Source organism: Penicillium concentricum (genome assembly GCF_028827145.1).
Source record: "Penicillium concentricum strain IBT 3081 chromosome Unknown utg000001l_segment0_segment0, whole genome shotgun sequence".
In the NCBI taxonomy this organism is placed as follows: Eukaryota; Fungi; Ascomycota; class Eurotiomycetes; order Eurotiales; family Aspergillaceae; genus Penicillium; species Penicillium concentricum.
In genome coordinates, this window is record NW_026622754.1 from 5,058,239 (window position 1) to 5,077,118 (window position 18,880).

General features: G+C 48.8%; 8 protein-coding genes across 8 annotated transcripts; 6 read left to right on the forward strand and 2 right to left on the reverse strand.

Annotated features, from left to right (window-relative positions):
• Positions 1-123: 123 nt before the first annotated feature.
• Positions 124-2,706, forward strand: N7517_001924 (putative serine/threonine protein kinase; the record flags this gene model as incomplete). The annotated part of the gene is made up of 1 exon (XM_056719654.1): positions 124-2,706. One exon carries the CDS (start codon positions 124-126, stop codon positions 2,704-2,706), a length of 2,583 nt encoding a protein of 860 aa, XP_056583789.1.
• Positions 2,707-3,159: 453 nt separating this feature from the next.
• N7517_001925 (uncharacterized protein) lies at positions 3,160-5,021 on the forward strand (the record flags this gene model as incomplete). Its single annotated transcript, XM_056719655.1, has 2 exons — positions 3,160-3,354; positions 3,411-5,021. 2 exons carry the CDS (start codon positions 3,160-3,162, stop codon positions 5,019-5,021), a joined length of 1,806 nt encoding a protein of 601 aa, XP_056583790.1.
• Positions 5,022-5,411: 390 nt separating this feature from the next.
• N7517_001926 (uncharacterized protein) lies at positions 5,412-5,756 on the reverse strand (the record flags this gene model as incomplete). The annotated part of the gene is made up of 2 exons (XM_056719656.1): positions 5,412-5,551; positions 5,612-5,756. The coding sequence occupies 2 exons, from the start codon at positions 5,754-5,756 to the stop codon at positions 5,412-5,414; spliced, it is 285 nt and encodes a 94-aa protein (XP_056583791.1).
• A 1,148-nt stretch (positions 5,757-6,904) lies between these two features.
• N7517_001927 (serine/threonine-protein kinase) lies at positions 6,905-8,398 on the forward strand (the record flags this gene model as incomplete). Its single annotated transcript, XM_056719657.1, has 4 exons — positions 6,905-7,059; positions 7,124-7,334; positions 7,392-7,548; positions 7,599-8,398. The coding sequence occupies 4 exons, from the start codon at positions 6,905-6,907 to the stop codon at positions 8,396-8,398; spliced, it is 1,323 nt and encodes a 440-aa protein (XP_056583792.1).
• Positions 8,399-9,411: 1,013 nt separating this feature from the next.
• On the forward strand, positions 9,412-10,217 carry N7517_001928 (ubiquitin-conjugating enzyme E2; the record flags this gene model as incomplete). Its single annotated transcript, XM_056719658.1, has 4 exons — positions 9,412-9,438; positions 9,509-9,520; positions 9,640-9,790; positions 9,934-10,217. The coding sequence occupies 4 exons, from the start codon at positions 9,412-9,414 to the stop codon at positions 10,215-10,217; spliced, it is 474 nt and encodes a 157-aa protein (XP_056583793.1).
• A 511-nt stretch (positions 10,218-10,728) lies between these two features.
• N7517_001929 (aminotransferase-like domain-containing protein) lies at positions 10,729-12,175 on the forward strand (the record flags this gene model as incomplete). The annotated part of the gene is made up of 3 exons (XM_056719659.1): positions 10,729-11,202; positions 11,265-11,647; positions 11,704-12,175. The coding sequence occupies 3 exons, from the start codon at positions 10,729-10,731 to the stop codon at positions 12,173-12,175; spliced, it is 1,329 nt and encodes a 442-aa protein (XP_056583794.1).
• A 279-nt stretch (positions 12,176-12,454) lies between these two features.
• On the reverse strand, positions 12,455-13,271 carry N7517_001930 (DUF3455 domain-containing protein; the record flags this gene model as incomplete). Its single annotated transcript, XM_056719660.1, has 2 exons — positions 12,455-12,562; positions 12,627-13,271. 2 exons carry the CDS (start codon positions 13,269-13,271, stop codon positions 12,455-12,457), a joined length of 753 nt encoding a protein of 250 aa, XP_056583795.1.
• Positions 13,272-14,785: 1,514 nt separating this feature from the next.
• N7517_001931 (U2 snRNP complex subunit HSH155) lies at positions 14,786-18,486 on the forward strand (the record flags this gene model as incomplete). The annotated part of the gene is made up of 3 exons (XM_056719661.1): positions 14,786-14,795; positions 14,847-15,464; positions 15,542-18,486. The coding sequence occupies 3 exons, from the start codon at positions 14,786-14,788 to the stop codon at positions 18,484-18,486; spliced, it is 3,573 nt and encodes a 1,190-aa protein (XP_056583796.1).
• Positions 18,487-18,880: the final 394 nt, after the last annotated feature.

The following is an 18,880-nucleotide window of genomic DNA, read 5'->3' on the forward strand; positions in this document are numbered from 1 at the left end:
GAGCCGCATATCTTTACACTCACTTTAAACTTGACTCACTCAGCCCCATTTTTATCTTTACTCCTTTCTCACTTTTATACCTGTCTCCATACCTGGTTCATTTCAAGATCATCTTCACTCACAATGGATTCTCGAACATCCCGTCTCTTGGACCCATCCTCTGCAATGGCGGCCATCACCAAGCACAAAGCAGAAGCAATCAAGCTAGCTCGTGAACAAGGGGTGGCTGTCCAAGAGATGTGTCGTCGTGCGAAAACTGAGGTTCCACCATACGAGTTTGAAGAGTTGATAGGCAAAGGTGCCTATGGTCGTGTTTACAAAGGTCACCAAAAATCATCAGGTCGGCTGGTTGCCATCAAAGTCCTAGATATTGACTCGCTGGACTACAAGTCGCTTCGAGATTTCAGAGATGAGTCGATAAAGGATTTCATCCATGAAACTAAGGTGATGAAGCAAGTGAAGGATTCTGGTGCCAAAAACATCAACGAAATCATTGAAGCCATCTCCATCCACTCTCAATTGTGGCTGGTCTGCGAGTACTGTCCCGGTGGCAGTGTCCGTACCTTGATGCGTGCAACAAACGACAAGCTCGATGAAAAATACATCATTCCAATCGCTCGTGAGCTGGCTGTCGGACTTCGTGCTATTCACGAAGCTGGGATCATTCATCGCGATGTGAAAGCTGCAAACATTCTCGTTCATGAAGAGGGTCATCTGGAAATCTGTGACTTCGGTGTTGCTGGTGTTCTCCAATCACAGCGGGACAAACGATCAACCTGGATTGGAACACCACACTGGATGCCGCCAGAGATGTTTGCAACTCGTGGAGAGGCCCATCTTTACGGGAGCGAAATTGATGTGTGGGCGTATGGGTGCACATTGTTCGAATTTGCGAACGGGAACCCGCCAAACGCGGGCCTACGAGAACGAATGCAAATCGGTCGCCAGCTTAATCGCAAAACTCCCCAGCTGGACAGCGATCAGTACAGCCAAGGATTGAAAGATCTTATTGCCTACGCCCTTGACTCCAATCCAGACACCCGCCCCACTATGGCAGATATCCTTTCCCACCCTTACATTGCCGATACAGAAGAGAAATATCCCACCGACTCTGTAAGTGAGTTGGTGAGAAACTACTACCAGTGGTCTCAGCGAGGAGGCCAGCGTATTTCTTTGTTCCACCCAGGCGGCGCCCAGGCGGCTGAACTCCCAGGCATTGAGGAGTCGGAAGATGACTGGAATTTCAGTACAACAGATGGGTTCGAGCGAAGATTCTCTGTCATTGACCTGGATGAGATTGCCGCCTCGCTGGCGGAGATGGAGCAATCAATCAGTCCTACCGATGCAGGGCCTGAGCAGGACATGTACGAACAGTTTTCAGAGGACGATCTTAACTATGAAGATAAGGCCAATTTCGACGAACGTGTGCGCCGAGGCGCCGAGGCAATGGAAGGCCTGTTTGATGAGGAAAAGCCCAGCTATACGTACGAAACAAAAAATGACTTTGTCCCCATCGAACCCGCCCAGTCCACTTCAGATCTTCCCCTCCGTGCGGAAACAGACCGCTCCTCTGTCACATCAACTTTTCTCGATATCGACATCGGGTCATTCGAGGCCTCACACTACGCAGCAGGAGCTCCGTCTGCACAGCCTTTCCAATTGGTTGATGCAAACACTATCCGCGCGAACCGTTCCAGTCTTCGGTTGAACAGGACCTCCTCTGAGAACAGCTCAAAATCGTCTGATAGCAGTGTGGATGACGATCGAAACCTCGAAGATACCTTCGTGCCGTCTGGTCCTCGACCTCCCACCATGGACTGGAAATTCCCGTCATTCGTACAAGATGAAGAGGAACAGTCGGAAGAAGAAGAGGAAGAGGAGGTTCCTGCACAGGAGCCCATAACGGAGGAGTCTTTCCAGGCTGAGAAGCGAGCCACCATGCAGTGGACCTTCCCAGTCATGGGATCCGTGCCCGAGAGCCAAACATACGATGACCGACATGACACCCTCCGGGCTCCACTGCCCGAGGTTCAACCTCCGCCGCAGTCGCAACCACAGTCAACAGATGAACCAGGTGACTCACGTCCTTCAACTTCGGCATCGAATGTCTCCGACTCAGATTACGATCCATTCCGCTTCGATCGCCCCGACACGCCAGAGGGCGCAAACTCCCTTCATCACAGTCATTTCTTCGACACAGAACTCCCCGCTATGATGGAACTAGCCGGTTACAATGAATATGAGGCTTCCGGTATCCTCGATGGCCCCGGCCCGGACGAGGAATCTCACCCTACATGGAGGGCGCACTCCGGAAGCTCCTCGTTTGAAGATATTATGACAGCTTTACCCACAGCCGTTCCAATTCCCCAAACCCCCACTGCTTCCTCGGTGACTTCGGGCCCGGTCTCAGAACCGGGATCTCCCGTGTTCGACACTCCGGTGTTCGAAACCATACGAAATGCACGACACGACGTATCTGAAGTCCCCATGTCACAGGCAGAAGATAAGCGACCCATTCCCTTCCCCGCTCTCAATCCCCCAAGTGCGGCGGGTCTGATGGAAGGTATGGATGATGGTGTGGTGACAGCAGAACTTGACCGTCTGCTGGGTGATTTCCTAGAGTCGCTTTCGGCGACTGGCGAGGCATTGTCACGGGCCGGTATCAAACATGAGATGAGTGGTGCTCATGTTGCTGAGCAAGTCTAGATGACCGTTATGGGCTTGTGGGATATTTTCACTGGCAAATATCCTTAGTCGGAAGGCATTCAAGGAGGCCCAGATATGTTGAGATTCATGTCAGTATCTACAATTCCAGTAACTAATATTATGTTCACTTTACGGATGTTTCCAATGATGATGAAGGCACTGCTTCCTGGCTGGTAGAGGCAAATATGTACTTTCTTTGCCCGTAAAAATATCATTGAAGATATGCCTTGTAGTCTTGAGGCCACAAGGTAGAAGCATGGCGGACATGTCCAGCAAGTTCTGGGTTGGTACCCCAAGTGCCCAAGTCTCAATTTGAGGAGGCAGACTGTCCAGTCTTTCATCTCTTCTTTCGTCTCTTCTTTCGTCTCTTCTTTCGTCTCTTCTTTCGTCTCTTCTTTCGTCTCTTCTCCCTTCTCTTCTCCCCCCATCCCGTGTTTCATCTCTTCTTCCAAAATGGCTTCCCATTCAACCTCGAATACCTCAGAAAAGCCATCAGAGGCCTCGTTGCCCTTTGGTGTCTTCTCTCCTCCCCAGAATTTCTACGAATGGAAGAGAGCCCTCGCCGATGTGAAATGGCTATGTTTCAACCAGCAATACAAACAATGTGCCTTGCGTTGCAATCAGCTCATAGACACCGCGTCTAATCCGGTTTGTGTTTCACAGATCTCATCTCAGATTTCGGCCTCTAATGGGTGTATACATAGCTCCATCCGATCCGTGCGACCTACCTCCACTATTATGCAGCCACCTCATATGAGTATATGGGACGAGCTGCTCACATATTTTCAGCTGTCAAAGTCCCGCTTCTGACTTCTGCTATGGAGCGGTTTCAGATTGCCTATGAGTCTTTGCCCGCCACTATTCCGCTGCCAGTTCTGAATCCCAACCAGACCTACTCGCCAGTTACCTTTCTCCATTCGCCCAACTCGTCTCCTCGGTCTTCTGTGACTACTGTCGTGTGGAGTCCACCTTTTTTGGAGCGTGAGGTTGCTCCTGGGTCTGTTACAAATTCTGAAGCTCTGTCAGTCGAGAATCTGTCAGCTCATAATGCTAGGCTGGCTAGCATTCCTCCTGCGCCCGTCCCTCTCTCTTCTTCCTCTTCCGGCTCGACTATTACCACTGCTTTTTGTGTCACACCACCTCCTGCTGCCAGAGAAGCCTCGCGTCTCGACTATGATGCTCCTCCCCCAGCTTTTCATATCCCGCCTCCAACTCGCAAGCCCCCTCCCCCACCAAGCGACGTTTCTCCTCGCCCGGCTACGAGAGACCAATTGATCTCTTTTAATAGTGCCAGAGATGGGCTGCCCAACGGGGGAACTATCGTCCGAAAGATTGCCCGAATGATTGATAACTCTATTATGGCAGGAGGCGACGACCCTTTTGTGACCCACGCGCCGCCAAAACCTCGCACCCTAAATCAGCCGCCAGTGCGTCTGTCTCCGATCAAGTTCCCAGCCGGACTTGAGGATCCAGTAAAGCGTAGCGAGCTTATTCCACCCCCGCTTGCAATCCGGAAGAGCTCTGGCGAGGTGCACATGTGCAACAGTTCTACAATGGTAATCTGCGGAGGTCCAGAGCAGGAGACGTCCAAGTCTGAGGTGAATCGACCCGTCCGAGCTCGCCCTCCCCGGCTGCCCTTAAAGATAATCCCATCCGGGCGTCTGAATGCTAACACGGAGAAGCCAAACTCTCCAACCCTAGCACCGCAGCCTAAGCGTCTGAGCTCCGTCCTCCCGTCACCTCCACCGACGCCCACCCCGGTTCTGAGAAAGAAGATCCCTGTCCTCCGCTCGCCATTCACCAGCCGCGCAGGCTCGCCAGAGCAGAAAAGCACCAATTCGCTCTCGTCGCGGTCGACAAGCCCTTCCCCCGCGCCTGTGAGCGCCGCGCGCGCGGCCCAGATCAATGAGCTTAATAGCGCCATCAAGTGGCTCCGTGAGCACATCCCCGCCGACGTGACCGGGCTCCGCAAGCAGATTAAGCATGTCTCGGACCTTCAGCAGGCTCGTCGCTCTCGCAACACGACTATGGCTCGGTCTGCCTCCTTCTGGACTTTTTCTCCCGTCAAGTCTAACCCCGGTGAACCACAGGAGCCTGTGATCGAGGGACCTAATATTGATGAGTATGGAAACGTTATCCGGGTTGAGACTAAAGCACAGCGCATCAAGCGCCTCAGGGAAGAGGATTGGAGGATTGGTATTCGGTCGAAGCATAGTCTTTGGAAGGGGACTGAGTACTATGACCAGCTTTGCGAAACTGCATTGGCTGAGCTTGGTGAGACAGGTTATGGATCTCGCGAATGGTTGAAGCGGTGAGATCTTACTGCTTATTTTCTTACTGGTGTCTTTTTATTATGATCGTTTTGCGTTTTCTTTCTCACTGGTTGGGTGCTGTGCAAGTGCTAATGCAAGTGCATGGCGTTGGATGGAGCCTTTCGATTCAGCTCAATCTGCCTGGGTTGGCAATTTAGATCATGGGGTATCATGGTCTATATTTGATCAACTTGATTGCAGATTGAGGGCGTTGAAAAATTAAGTATGCCGGGTGTATTAAAAGTCGCGTCTTCGCTCACTTGGTTATAAAAGATCATATCTTTTGTTACCGGTTGAAGGTTGCATGGAAACATGAGTGGATTTGTTCCTTAATCTTAATCATAATTCCAAAGGTCCAATTTGTTATTCTCATCCATATGAATCCTCCCAGCCTTAAAGACCTTTACTCAAAACAGAGCCAAATCCCTCTCCCAGGCCTCCTTTCCCAAACATCCCACCCAATTGATTCCCGAGCTGATCTTGAATCTTGCTTAGATTCTGGTCCTCGGTGAGCTTCTTGCCAGTCAGACTTTCTGTAAGTAAATTCTGGTTAGTATACTTTTTTTTCTTTCTTTTTCTTTGGTATAACATACTTTTCAGTCCATAAGACACCTTTGTCTCGCCCATGTAGTCCAGCAAGAGCTCTTGAAGTTGTTTCTGGTATGGGTCTAGATAACCGGCGACCCAAGCGCCAAGTAGAATTACCTGGAAGGTAAGGAAGAAGAGGAAGGATATCATTGAAAGGTTCAAGTTGAGGATATGTCAAGTTTAATAGAAGCCAAAAAAAAACCGGTGGTTATTGTGCTTGATATACCTCTGTTCAAGCCTATGACGTCTGGTGACGCTGCACATAAGGCACCACACAAGGCACCAAGTGGGGTCAGAATATTTGCCAATCAGGGAAGGGCTTTCATATTAATGTCCATTTCAAGTTCATACTATTTTTTGGGGGATCTAAAGTAGTGGAAATGGTGTCAATAAATATACAGGTCTTGAAACTTCTTGTGTTAGAGAAAAAAAAAAAGGGTATATTTTTGTACAGAAAACGGCTGTGGATTCGCATACATGTACATATGTACCTTGTAACTAGCGACATATATCAAAGTATAACTAAGGGCTACTCAGTTAATGTTAGTATTTGAGAATTTACATTAATACATTTGCACTCTTAATAAGTCATATAAATACCTCTAGCGTCTAATCTCAGCCCTGGAGGCAGTAACATTCCCGTTGTGGCTGTGCTTGGCGCTAAACCCTACAGTTCCGAATTCCTAGCCTCATCGCGTCTAGAACTGATCTTCCCCCCTCTTCAGCCCTTTTCTTTAGGCAATTTTTTTTTATTTTTTATATTCATCTCTGACTTATTGAACTGTCTCTGATAATTGTCAATCAGTTGTCAGTTGTCAGTCTGCGGTATGTCTATGTTGTACTCATCCAATACAGCCACCCCCGCGCATGGTCGCCCCTCGAATTCAGTATATTTTCGATACTGACTCTTATTCTCTTTTAGATTGAACTTTTTCGATACCCTCAATACTTGAATCCTTAACCCATTTCTTCATTCTACTAGTTGCTACCTAACGGGTCGTGCCCATTCGAGTACATCTACCTTGGGCATCTGCAGCCCTATCCCCACATCATGAGTTGTGAGTCGATATTTCATATTCATGGGACTTTTGTTCTCTATTCAATCTTGCTATGATTCGTCATTTGCTGTTGCCCGAATATTGTCCGGCTTCGCGTCAGCCTTGTCCCCAATCTGACTCCTCACTGCGTTGGAATTACCATGTCGATCTACACCCTTCCTGTCAGCTCTCTATGGAATATATGGGGGCTAGGGGGACTTCTAGCTGTCATTTTGTGCCACGGTCTGCTTCGCAATTCCTATGCCCTCTCCCCTCGGTCGGCTCCTCCAGGGGTCTTTTGCTTCATTTGTCTTGCGCGTTTCGTCTGAAAGGCCCCGCAATTTACTAACTCGCACTTTTCCAGTCGCAACCATGCTCAACAAGCTGTCCGGACAGCCAGAGAGCTACGAAAAGAAGTACGGCCTCCTTACCCTAGCCCCCTTACCCCACATTCGCTGACCCGTTTTTCGCTGGCTGTAGGGCTCTCTATAAATTCGGACGGACGCTGGGTGCAGGTACATACGGAATTGTTCGCGAGGCGGATAGCACCGACGGACATAAGGTCGCGATCAAGATAATCCTCAAGAAAAACGTCCGTGGCAACGAAAATATGGTCTACGATGAGCTTGAAATGCTGCAATCACTCCAACATCCCCACATTGTCTCGTTTGTCGACTGGTTCGAATCTAAGGTGAGCACATATCTATGTTTTGGTCTGATCGTTGCGGGTTTCTAATCGAAGACCTAGGACAAATTCTATATCGTTACACAGCTAGCCACCGGTGGCGAGTTGTTCGACCGGATCTGCGACTATGGCAAGTTCACTGAGAAAGATGCGTCGCAGACCATCCGCCAGGTACTTGATGCCGTGAACTACCTGCACAAGCGCAACATCGTTCACCGAGGTCGGTCTTCTTGAGTACTAGCGCTCTCCGCAGAACTAACCTTTGCAAAGACTTGAAACCCGAGAACCTCCTCTACCTCACCCGCTCCGCCGACTCTGAATTGGTCTTGGCGGATTTCGGTATCGCCAAGATGCTGCACGACCCCTCCGAGGTACTGACCAGCATGGCCGGCTCCTTTGGATATGCTGCCCCCGAGGTCATGCTCAAGCAGGGCCACGGTAAGGCTGTCGATATGTGGTCACTCGGTGTCATCACCTATACCCTCCTGTGTGGTTACTCCCCCTTCCGATCCGAGAACTTGACCGACCTCATCGAAGAATGCCGCACAGGCCGTATCATTTTCCACGAGCGATACTGGCGCGACGTGTCCCAGGACGCCAAAGATTTCATTCTCACTCTCTTGAACGCGGACCCCAGCAAGCGAGTTACCTCAGAGGAAGCCCTCAAGCACGAATGGCTGACTGGAAAGACTGCGAGCGACCGTGACTTGCTGCCTGAAATCCGCACCTACATTGCGCGCGCCCGTCTCCGCCGCGGAATCGAGATCGTCAAGCTCGCCAACCGTATCGAGTCACTCAAGATGCACGAGGAAGAGGACGGAGAGGATATCCCCAGCCCCATGGACATGGGCGCCTCATCCGAAGAATCAAGCGTGGCTGAACCATCAGTGTCAAACGGCGATGCCAGCCCTGCCCCTACCTCTGGCCACGCTAAGAAGAAGAGTCTGGCAAGCGCTGCCCGCGGTGCTATTTTCCGTGAAGTTGTTATGGCCAAGGTTCGTGAGCAGAAGGAGGCCGAGGAGCGGGAGAAGGTTGAACGTGAAGCTCGTGAGAAGGCGGGTTCTGCCTAAATTGTTTACTATCTTTCTTTGTTTCGCTTTTACATCTTACGCTTTGTTCATACGCTGTTCCTGCGCCTATCCTGCCCTGTTATTCTCTTTTATGTGCCTGGCGGTTTCTTGGATATAGTTCTGTGATTCCCATTTTTCATAGTCAATCAGAGTGAACATACAACATTTAAGCAATCACCCACCGTTCTTACTATTTTGATAAACACTTATCTTAATCATCCATCCCATGTATAGTCATGGAAATTTCCGAAGTCTAATGGCCTTCGAAAGAAACAAAAAAACATCTCACATGGCCATTATAGATAGAAGCTAAATACTCTATTCTACATTCCAACCTTGATTTCTAGAGGCAGTGTCAAAGACCTGGAGATTGCTGATATTCACATGTTAATATGACAATTTACCACATTTTTCACCTATATTGCGCTAATTCTTCTTATCTAGGACACCAATAAATGATATATTTGAGACTTTTAAAAAGGCCACAGAGGCGACTATTCTTATTCGCTGATACATACTAGTCAACATTGCATTGCTGCCTGACTACATATGTATGTGATAACTATGTAATTTGAATCCGGAGCCGCATACTCGGGTTGAGATATTTTGGACATGTAACTCCTGTAATGTCTCACCCTCCCAGTCTCAGTGCTTGTATATAAATTGAAATGCTTATGAACAAAATGGAAACCCATCAAGTATAAAAGTAGTCTGTGACATGAGCAATATAGAGTCAGGTGTCGATATCACGTGTACCGATATATAATCTCCCCACTTCTAGCCTTGGCCAGCTTTAGACCGTTATTAGTCGTTTGACAATATCTCTTCTCTTTTGACCATTTTATATTCATTCTTCAGTTCATTCTCATCCCACTTGTTGAGAAGTTCCTCACTTTGCCGTCTTCACGTCATACATCCGCTCTACTCCACCTAATCGAGACACCGCCCCTCCTTCTCCACCGGAGCTCAAAGATCTAATCTTTTCTTTCAGCAACCCGTGGACCATTGCAGCAATGTTCGCTACAAAGCGTCTGAGCAAGGTAAGTTATAAACTGAATCTAAAGGGTACTGGAATGCCCACCTTGCTGACTAAATATTCGTGAATTATAGGAGCTCATTAAGGTACCAATTCCTCCGTTTTCTTAGCCTTATCGCCTTTGTCCCGCCGATGGCATACTTTGAGAGCATATTACATATTGCTCATTCTATGAACATGTTTTTCTGACATTGTGACCTTACAGATGCAAGAGCATGTTCCGCCAGGAATTACCATCGTGAAATGTGACAACCTGGAGGAATGGCAAATGGACATCAAGATCCTTGACCAGAATCCACTTTATCTGGACCAGACGTATCGCCTGAAGTTTACCTTCAGTAACAAATACCCTATTGGTAAGCCCCATTTTCTCAGCAGCCTCTGTCTCTCTCGGCTCTCTCGGCTCTCTCGGCTCTCTCTCCAGCTCCATCCCACTGCGCTTGTCTTTATCTCGTTATTTTATCAGACCATTCTGGGTTTTAACACACAATCATTCTAGAACCCCCCGAGGTCCAATTCATCCAATGCCCTGCCTCCACTGGCACACCCCGCACAATTCCAATGCATCCCCATATATACAGCAATGGAATTATCTGCCTTGACCTCCTGGGCTCCGCTGGTTGGTCCCCAGTGCAGACAGTTGAGAGCGTTTGCATGAGCCTTCAGAGCATGCTGACCGCCAACACCCGCAACGAGCGACCCGCCGGTGACCAGGAGTTCATTTCCACCAACCGCCGTCGCATCCGTGACATCAACTTTGTCTATGAGGATGACAATGTATAGAGCCCTAGCTCCTCCCAGGCTGGAGCTAGTCCATGGTGTGTTTGGAATAGGGGATGGCTTGCGTTGGCAGGGTGGGGGCATACATCGGCGTTTTCTGCATGAATGCAATTCCGCCCCTTGAGATTTGAGCGGCTGGATTTACATCGTGCCTGGTGACATTTTATTCTTCGCGTTTGCATTCATTCTGGCGCTGACCCATTATTGGTCTCGATCGTAAAAGGGTGGCTTTCTTGCCGGCGTTCAAGGGTTTTCATTATTTAGCAATACGATCAATAAGAGAAAAGTTTCTCTTTGAGCGATATTTGGAGAGTAGACAAGAAAAAAGAAATCAAGTAATAGAAACTACAATATGAGCAATTGTCCATTTTGTCTGGGGAAACGATGGCGGATGTTCAATGTGATTGGCCAGGTCGCTTATATTCCCAAAGCAAGAATAGTACAGATCATCCAAGCCCCAAGTATAAGAGCAAGTCAATTTTCTCAGAAATATCCGTCATTATTATCATCAAAAATGGCACCTACGACTCAAATCGACCTTTTCCGGGGATGGCCCGCAACGGCCATGCTTCCAGTGGAACGTCTCAAACAAGCAGCCAACAATGCCCTATCTAACAAAGCCATATTCACCGAAGGATTTGCTTATGGCCCGGACGAAGGCTATTTCCCTCTAAGAAAGAATATAGCAGAGTGGCTATCCCAATCCTATGCACCTGCACAGCCCGTCAGTGCAGAGCGGATATCTATTACTGGCGGTGCCAGCCAGAATCTAGCATGTGCATTGCAGGTATTCACAGACCCAGCACAGACAGAAATCATATGGCTCGTGGAGCCAACATATCATCTTGTTTTTCGGGTATTCGAGGATGCTGGGTTCAGTGGCAGGATGCGAGGGATACCCGAGGACGGGGAGGGGATGGATGTTGCTGCACTTGAACTTGCTTTGGAAGCATTTGATCGTGGAGATATAGGCTATCAAGATGGTCAGGTATGTGCTATTTCTATGCTAAGCTGGTTGTTTTCTCGTATAACCCATGCTAATGGGAACAGGAGAAGACATACAAGCCCGGCAGGCCGTATAGAAAGATATACAAGCATGTTATATATTGTGTTCCGAGTTTTTCTAATCCATCGGGCACAACAATGTCTTGTTCGCGGCGCGAGGCACTTGTTAGAGTGGCGCGGAGGTACAATGCTCTCGTTATCGCTGATGATGTGTATGATTTTCTCGGTTGGGGTGCGACACATTCCGCCAACACAATCTCGCATCCTCCGCTGCGTCTGGTGGATATAGATCGGGTGATCGATGGTGGACCAAAAGATCGATTTGGCAATGTCGTGAGCAATGGATCATTCAGCAAGCTTATTGGTCCGGGGTGTCGAGTTGGATGGGCTGAAGGGACCAAAGACTTCATATATGGTCTTTCTCAAGCGTGAGTCTTCATTCTAGATTCTGAAATCTGAAAATAAGCTGAAAATAACTCCGTAGTGGTTCTACACGCTCTGGTGGTGCTCCTTCACAACTAACGTCAACTTTCATCAATGAGCTGCTTGAGAATAACTTCTTGCCTGAATATATTACGAATACGCTAGTCCCCGAAGGACAAAGAAGGCATTGCGTTCTGGCATCAGCAATCAAAACACATCTGAGTCATTTTGGCGTATCATTTACTCCTGATCCTGAGACCAGTCCAATCGCAGGGGGATACTACATCTGGGTTCAGCTCCCGGCCGCATTGACCGCGACGCAGGTGTGTCGGGAGGCTCTAGAGATGCAAAATTTGGTGCTGAGTGGAGGTGAGATGTTTGCAGTCCCAGGGGGGAATGCTCCAGGGGAAGATTTGCATCGCAGACTGAGACTTTGTTTCATGTGGGAGGATGAAGGGCGGTTAGTTGAGGGGGTGGAGAGACTAGGGCTTGTCATTCAGAGTATACTTACAAACAAGAAACAGAAACAATAAGGAGTTCCTCGTGAGTGTTTATCTGATAAAAATATGTAATCTTTACTTCAAATGTTGAATTTATTAGAAATTCCATGATACAAAATACCTACTCGGGTGGCTATAAACTGCATTGTTCAATAAATCTCAACATAATTCGTGAACTGTATATTCCACACAGTTCTAGATACATATATTAGAAAACGCTTGCTCTCGCAGTCGTATATATCGCTTGCAAAAAAGAATCCAAATGTCCACCATCCACCATATAATTTCAAGTAGGAACTCAGCATGCTGCTGTCACCCATAAAACCAATATTCTGCAGCATAATCAACCTGAATCATTGTTTTTTGACCAGCGCACGTGGAAGGCGCGTCACCTTGAGATGTCACAACTCGGTAAACTTCCTATATAGAGCAATTCGGTTAGTTAATCATACTCTAGATCGTTCTATGAATGATCTGAGCTTACCTGGATACCCTTTCCCTTCTTGTGTCCCAACTTAAGCCACGGGACATCGCCGGAAGATTTGGATTTTGACTTTGGTGCTGGGGAAGAGGCTATTTTACTAGCAGCAACCCAGGACTTGGAGCCACTCAGTCCCATGTCAAAGATCGGCTCTCCATCGGCGTCAAAGTAATGTTCGCCAATGATGAGGTTGGTACTTCTTGTGCCCTGGGCCACAAGGGTTGCCATGAACGCGAGAGATCCAAGAGGAGTGGCGCTGATGAGTGCGGGGACTTCGTGGAGGAGAGCTAAAGACGATGATGCAATGCAAGAGGCATCAAAGAGTGTAGCGGCAGCTCCTGTAGCTTTGGGCTTGACAGTGGTTTTGGAGTCTGAGGAAGCATTCGATGGACAGGTGTAGTTCTGTGTTCCTCGACCCAATGCAACGTATTTGAGAGTCAAGTTCGTGGATGGTACTGGGAGTTGTTCCTTTGTCGCGTTCAACGAGAGGGATACATTTCTGAGAGAGCAATTCCCAATGTTGATCTTGTCAAGTTGGTCGTAGATGTGGGAGAATGAGGAAGCGAGGGCCAGAGGATGAGGAAGGCCCGAGTATCCTTCCACGTTTTTTGCTACGAGGAGCAACGGCAGCGCTAAGAAGAACTTCATGGTGGCCGGGCAATTTTGAATTTATAAGATGTAGACGGTTTCTAGAATTTGCTTGAGCAAATCTAGTTATGGGGCTGTGGAGAGGAACTAGGGTATAAGGGCAAGGATAAAACCAACAAACAGGGAAATATATCCCATTAAATGCAAAGTGTAGCAGGGCTACTCTAATATGTAACAAAGGACATGCTCGGAGTTTGAGATATGCCGCACAGGTAACTTGGCTCTCGGCGTAAACCGAATTGAACTAAGCGTAGTGGATTCTGGTTCAATGAACCTTTGAGCGGGCCAATGATTGATTCGATCTAAATTGATACCGCTGTCCACATCTGAGTTGTCTAAATAGTATAGCCTGGATATTATCCGAGTCTGCTGACTGGGGACACTGGCGAGCCTACGGGTGTGCTAAAATTGGCTTCTTTGTTGTCAAACCCACCTATCTTGAAAGGTTGCTGGAGAGATGGGAAATGAGCTTTTAATTCTGTGTTGGTTAGAATGAAAAGGATGTAACCAGAGGGCTTTGTAGGTTACACTAGCACCGTTGTTGCTTACCGGCCGCAAACTGTCGCTTTGATATTAGACAATCTTGGAATAGATTGGATATGAATAATATGTATGGGTTTTCTCAATCTAGCATATCAGTACCAGTCAGCCTTGGAAGGCATAGTGATCAAGTACTTCCGAATCTTAGAATGCTGCAGGCGCTTATTTGAAGCACCTGCTATAGCCTAGAGCTGCGCTATTGGCTATCGGAGTATTTCTTGCCCTTCTCCCCAGTTGGATTAAGAACCTTATTCCTAATTTAGACAATTAATTTCAAGTGCAGGAACACTAAAGTCCATGCAGACCTCCAATATCCCTGATACACCGGTGTGAGACATAAATAGACTATAAGCGCCCTCTCAACGCCACAGATTTCAGTACAAATCAGGCAGCAATACATACAGTACATACACTTATGAGCTATAAAGTTCAGTGTGAGATTCACTCAAATACAAAGCATTATAGAGTGAAGAGAGAATGACACTGCGAGGTAGAAATATCAAGGGTTTCTAACCAACTATGAGTGATGGTAGCTCACATGGAGTTGGTCCCATAACAATGTAAAATGCTTTGCGATCTCAAATTTTCTTTGACTATGATCCATAATATCTCACCCTAACCTCTTCAGACCGTCCAATTCATGATTCCCTCATATTGGTGATGTCCCATATTTCTTTCGTGCCGATGTCCAGCAAATGTGCGTTGACCGCCCTATGGCCCCGGCCGGCAAATCATGATTATGTCACAGTGCACGTGATCCCTAACTAGTTAACACCCAGCCCAAGAAGCTAAGGTGTCTAATCACGTGCAACATAATCACGACCTTTTCATCACGAGGCGGCTAGCAACACAGCATCCTCAATCACCATTATTGTGACCGTTACAGCGGTTTTCAATCCGGATGTAGCTGCGGTGTTCCCTTCTGCGGTAATACAGGCTCACTCATATCCTTGCGACTTTAACATTTCGTCACCATGTCTGACGGTAAGTTTTCGCAAGCTCTCCCGCCTGGTCCCATACTGATCCCCACCGTAGCCGATATCGAGGCCGTTCGACGGCTCCAGGCCGAGCGCAATGCCGCTTCTGGTGCTAAAAAGGGCTCTAAGACGTTTGACCAATCTGCCCAACGCACTGATAATTCGACCAAAGCCTCCCTGACGGAATCCTTCGACACCTTTTTGTACGAACGGGATGGAGCTGAGAAGTTTTCGAACTACGATACTTCGATCGCTGTTGATGGCGATGAAGAAATGGAAGATGCGGATGGAGGACACAAACTGGTCGGCCAATACACTGCTACCAGAAGCCAGATCGATGAGATGGCGCAAGGAACTGGCGTCGAGGAGGAGGACATTTTGCTAGGCCGCGAAAAGGCGGCACGAATCGCAGACCGCGAGACAGACTACCAAAAGCGCCGATTCAACCGTGGCGCCCTGACCCCGACGCGCGCCGATCCCTTCGCTGCCAATGCCCATGCGAATGTTGAAGGAGAAAGCCAAACCTATCGTGAGGTGATGGCCATCCGCGAGATGGAGAGGGAAGAAGAACGCGTTCAAAAGCTGATTGCAGAGAAGCGCGAGAAGGGTGAAGATACCACAGAACATGTGGCTACCTTGAAAAGGGTGGAACACGATAAAGAAAACGCCGAGGCGGGTTCGACCGTTGCGGTGGCTACCGAAAAAAGCGAAAGAACCGATGGGGCACGATTGACGAACCTGCTGGTGAACCAGGCAAAAGATCGCGTTTCGATCAAGCACCTGCTCCCGAAGAAGCACCCAAGACCGGCCGATCGAGATGGGATCTAGCGCCATCTCTCACAGCTGCCACTCCCGTCGGCAACCAAGGACTCGCCACTCCCATGCATCCATCTCAAGCAGGTGCTGCTACATCTGCAGTCGGATTTGGGGCCGATATGCCCGGTCAAGTTGTCGGCTGGTCTGATGAGGAGCTCGATATCATGCTTCCCGGTGAGGCCGATGGCTATAAGGTTCTTGACCCTCCTCCCGGATATGAACCCATCCGAACCCAGGCCCGCAGGCTCACAGCTACGCCAGCACCTATGTCTAGCGCTGGCGGTGTCGGAGGATTCATGATGCAAGAGCCAGAAAGTGTTCAGTCTGTAGGAAAGGATCTTCCAACTGATATCCCCGGCGTGGGTGAACTCCAATTCTTCAAGGCAGAGGACATGGCCTACTTCGGTAAACTGATGGAGGGTGGCGATGAAACCAGCATGACTGTGGAAGAAATGAAGGAGCGAAAGATTATGAGATTGCTACTCAAGATTAAGAACGGTACCCCGCCCATGCGCAAGACTGCTCTGCGTCAAATCACAGACAATGCACGCGACTTTGGTCCTGGAGCTCTGTTCAATCAGATTCTCCCCCTGCTCATGGAAAGAACTCTGGAAGACCAGGAGCGCCATTTGCTGGTGAAGGTCATTGACAGAATCCTCTACAAACTGGATGATCTGGTCCGTCCCTATGTTCATAAGATCTTGGTCGTCATCGAACCACTGCTCATTGATCAAGACTACTATGCTCGCGTTGAAGGCCGAGAGATTATCTCGAACCTTGCCAAGGCCGCCGGCCTTGCTACAATGATCAGTACTATGCGTCCTGATATTGACCACGCCGATGAATATGTTCGAAACACGACAGCACGCGCCTTTGCCGTTGTGGCCTCTGCCCTCGGTATTCCCGCCCTCCTCCCTTTCCTCCGCGCTGTCTGCCGCAGTAAGAAGTCGTGGCAGGCCCGACACACCGGTGTCAAGATTGTCCAACATATCCCTATTCTCATGGGCTGCGCCATTCTCCCTCATCTCAAGGAGCTGGTCGGATGTGTTTCAGGTAACCTCAGTGATGAACAAGCTAAGGTTCGGACCGTCACCGCTCTATCTCTGGCCTCTCTGGCTGAGGCTGCGAACCCTTACGGTATCGAAAGTTTCGATGACATCCTGAGCCCTCTCTGGACCGGTGCCCGCAAGCAGCGTGGCAAGGGTCTCTCTGCCTTCCTCAAGGCTGTCGGCTATATCATTCCTCTTATGGACGAAGAGTATGCCAACTACTATACCACTCAAATCATGGAGATCCTTATTCGAGAATTTGCCTCACCAGATGAGGAAATGAAGAAGGTCGTCTTGAAGGTGGTCTCTCAGTGTGCAAGCACCCCAGGTGTGACTGCCACCTACTTGAAGGAGCACGTCTTGACGGAGTTTTTCAAGGGCTTCTGGATGCGACGTATGGCACTCGATCGACGAAACTACCGCCAGGTAGTCGATACCACCGTAGACCTGGGCCAGAAAGTGGGTGTTGGCGAAATTCTTGAGCGCGTTGTCAACAATTTGAAGGACGAAAGCGAGCCATATCGCAAGATGACTGTGGAAACAGTCGAAAAACTGATTGCATCACTTGGAGCCGCTGACATTTCTGAGAGGCTGGAAGAACGCCTCATCGATGGTGTCCTCTTCGCCTTCCAGGAACAAAGCATTGAAGACCTTGTCATTCTTAATGGATTTGGCACGGTGGTAAATGCACTTGGCACACGATGCAAGGCCTATATTCCTCAGATTGTCAGTACTATTCTCTGGCGACTGAACAACAAATCCCCCACTGTTCGACAGCAGGCGGCCGATCTTATCTCCCGCGTTGCGTTGGTGATGAAGCAGTGTGATGAGGAAGCGCTCATGGGCAAGCTTGGTATCGTGCTCTACGAATACCTGGGTGAAGAATATCCCGAGGTTCTGGGTTCGATCTTGGGTGCCTTGCGTGCCATCGTCACCGTGGTCGGTATCACCCAGATGCAGCCACCCATTCGTGATCTTCTTCCCCGACTTACCCCCATTCTGCGTAACCGTCACGAAAAGGTGCAAGAGAACACAATTGATCTCGTCGGTCGTATTGCCGACCGTGGCCCCGAGTCCGTGAACGCCCGTGAATGGATGCGTATCTGCTTTGAGTTGATGGATATGCTCAAGGCCCACAAGAAGGGAATTCGCCGAGCGGCCAACAACACATTCGGTTTCATTGCTAAGGCCATTGGTCCTCAGGATGTCCTAGCCGCCCTCCTCGGCAATTTGCGAGTCCAGGAGCGTCAGTCGCGTGTTTGCACGGCCGTCGCCATTGGTATTGTGGCCGAAACCTGTGCTCCGTTCACTGTGCTCCCAGCACTGATGAACGAGTACCGGGTGCCCGATCTCAACGTGCAAAACGGTGTGCTCAAGGCCTTATCCTTCTTGTTCGAGTACATCGGCGAGATGGGCAAGGACTATGTCTACGCTGTCACGCCGCTGCTCGAAGATGCCCTTGTCGACCGTGACCAAGTCCACCGACAGACCGCTGCCAGTGCGGTTAAGCACGTCGCACTCGGTGTTATCGGTCTTGGTTGCGAGGACGCCATGGTCCATTTGCTGAACCTACTCTTCCCCAACATCTTCGAGACCAGCCCCCACGTCATTGATCGAGTCATCGAAGCTATCGAGGCCGTCCGGATGGCGGTCGGTACTGGTATCGTTATGAACTACGTTTGGGCTGGCTTGTTCCACCCTGCTCGGAAGGTCCGCATGCCTTACTGGAGACTGTACAACGATGCATACGTCCAGGGAGCCGATGCGATGATCCCTTACTACCCAGACATGGAGGGCGACGTGGACCGACCAGAACTGTCCATCATTATCTAACGTTGTAATTGGACGGTCTACTTTCTGCATTATTAGATACAGATTCTATTGGGTGTGTTATTCTCTAGCCGGTGTTTTCTTTTTTTTTTTTTTTCTTCCTGGTCAATATTTTTTTTATATTGGGGGGGGATGTTTGGCGTCTCAAAGTGTAACTGTATCCCATTTGCGAAAGTTCAAATTTCAATATCAATTCAAAATTCGAATCATATTGTTCATATTGTTTTGTGATGGATACATTAGATATACTTTTGTGGCTGCTTACGATGTGATTCCGGCAAGCCATGGAGATATATATTTCTTATTATTGGCCTTTGGTAAAAATCCAAGTCACTATGTTGTACGTAAAAACTACTCCGTACTTTGATTTTAATCTCAGAATACTGCTCTGCTCCGT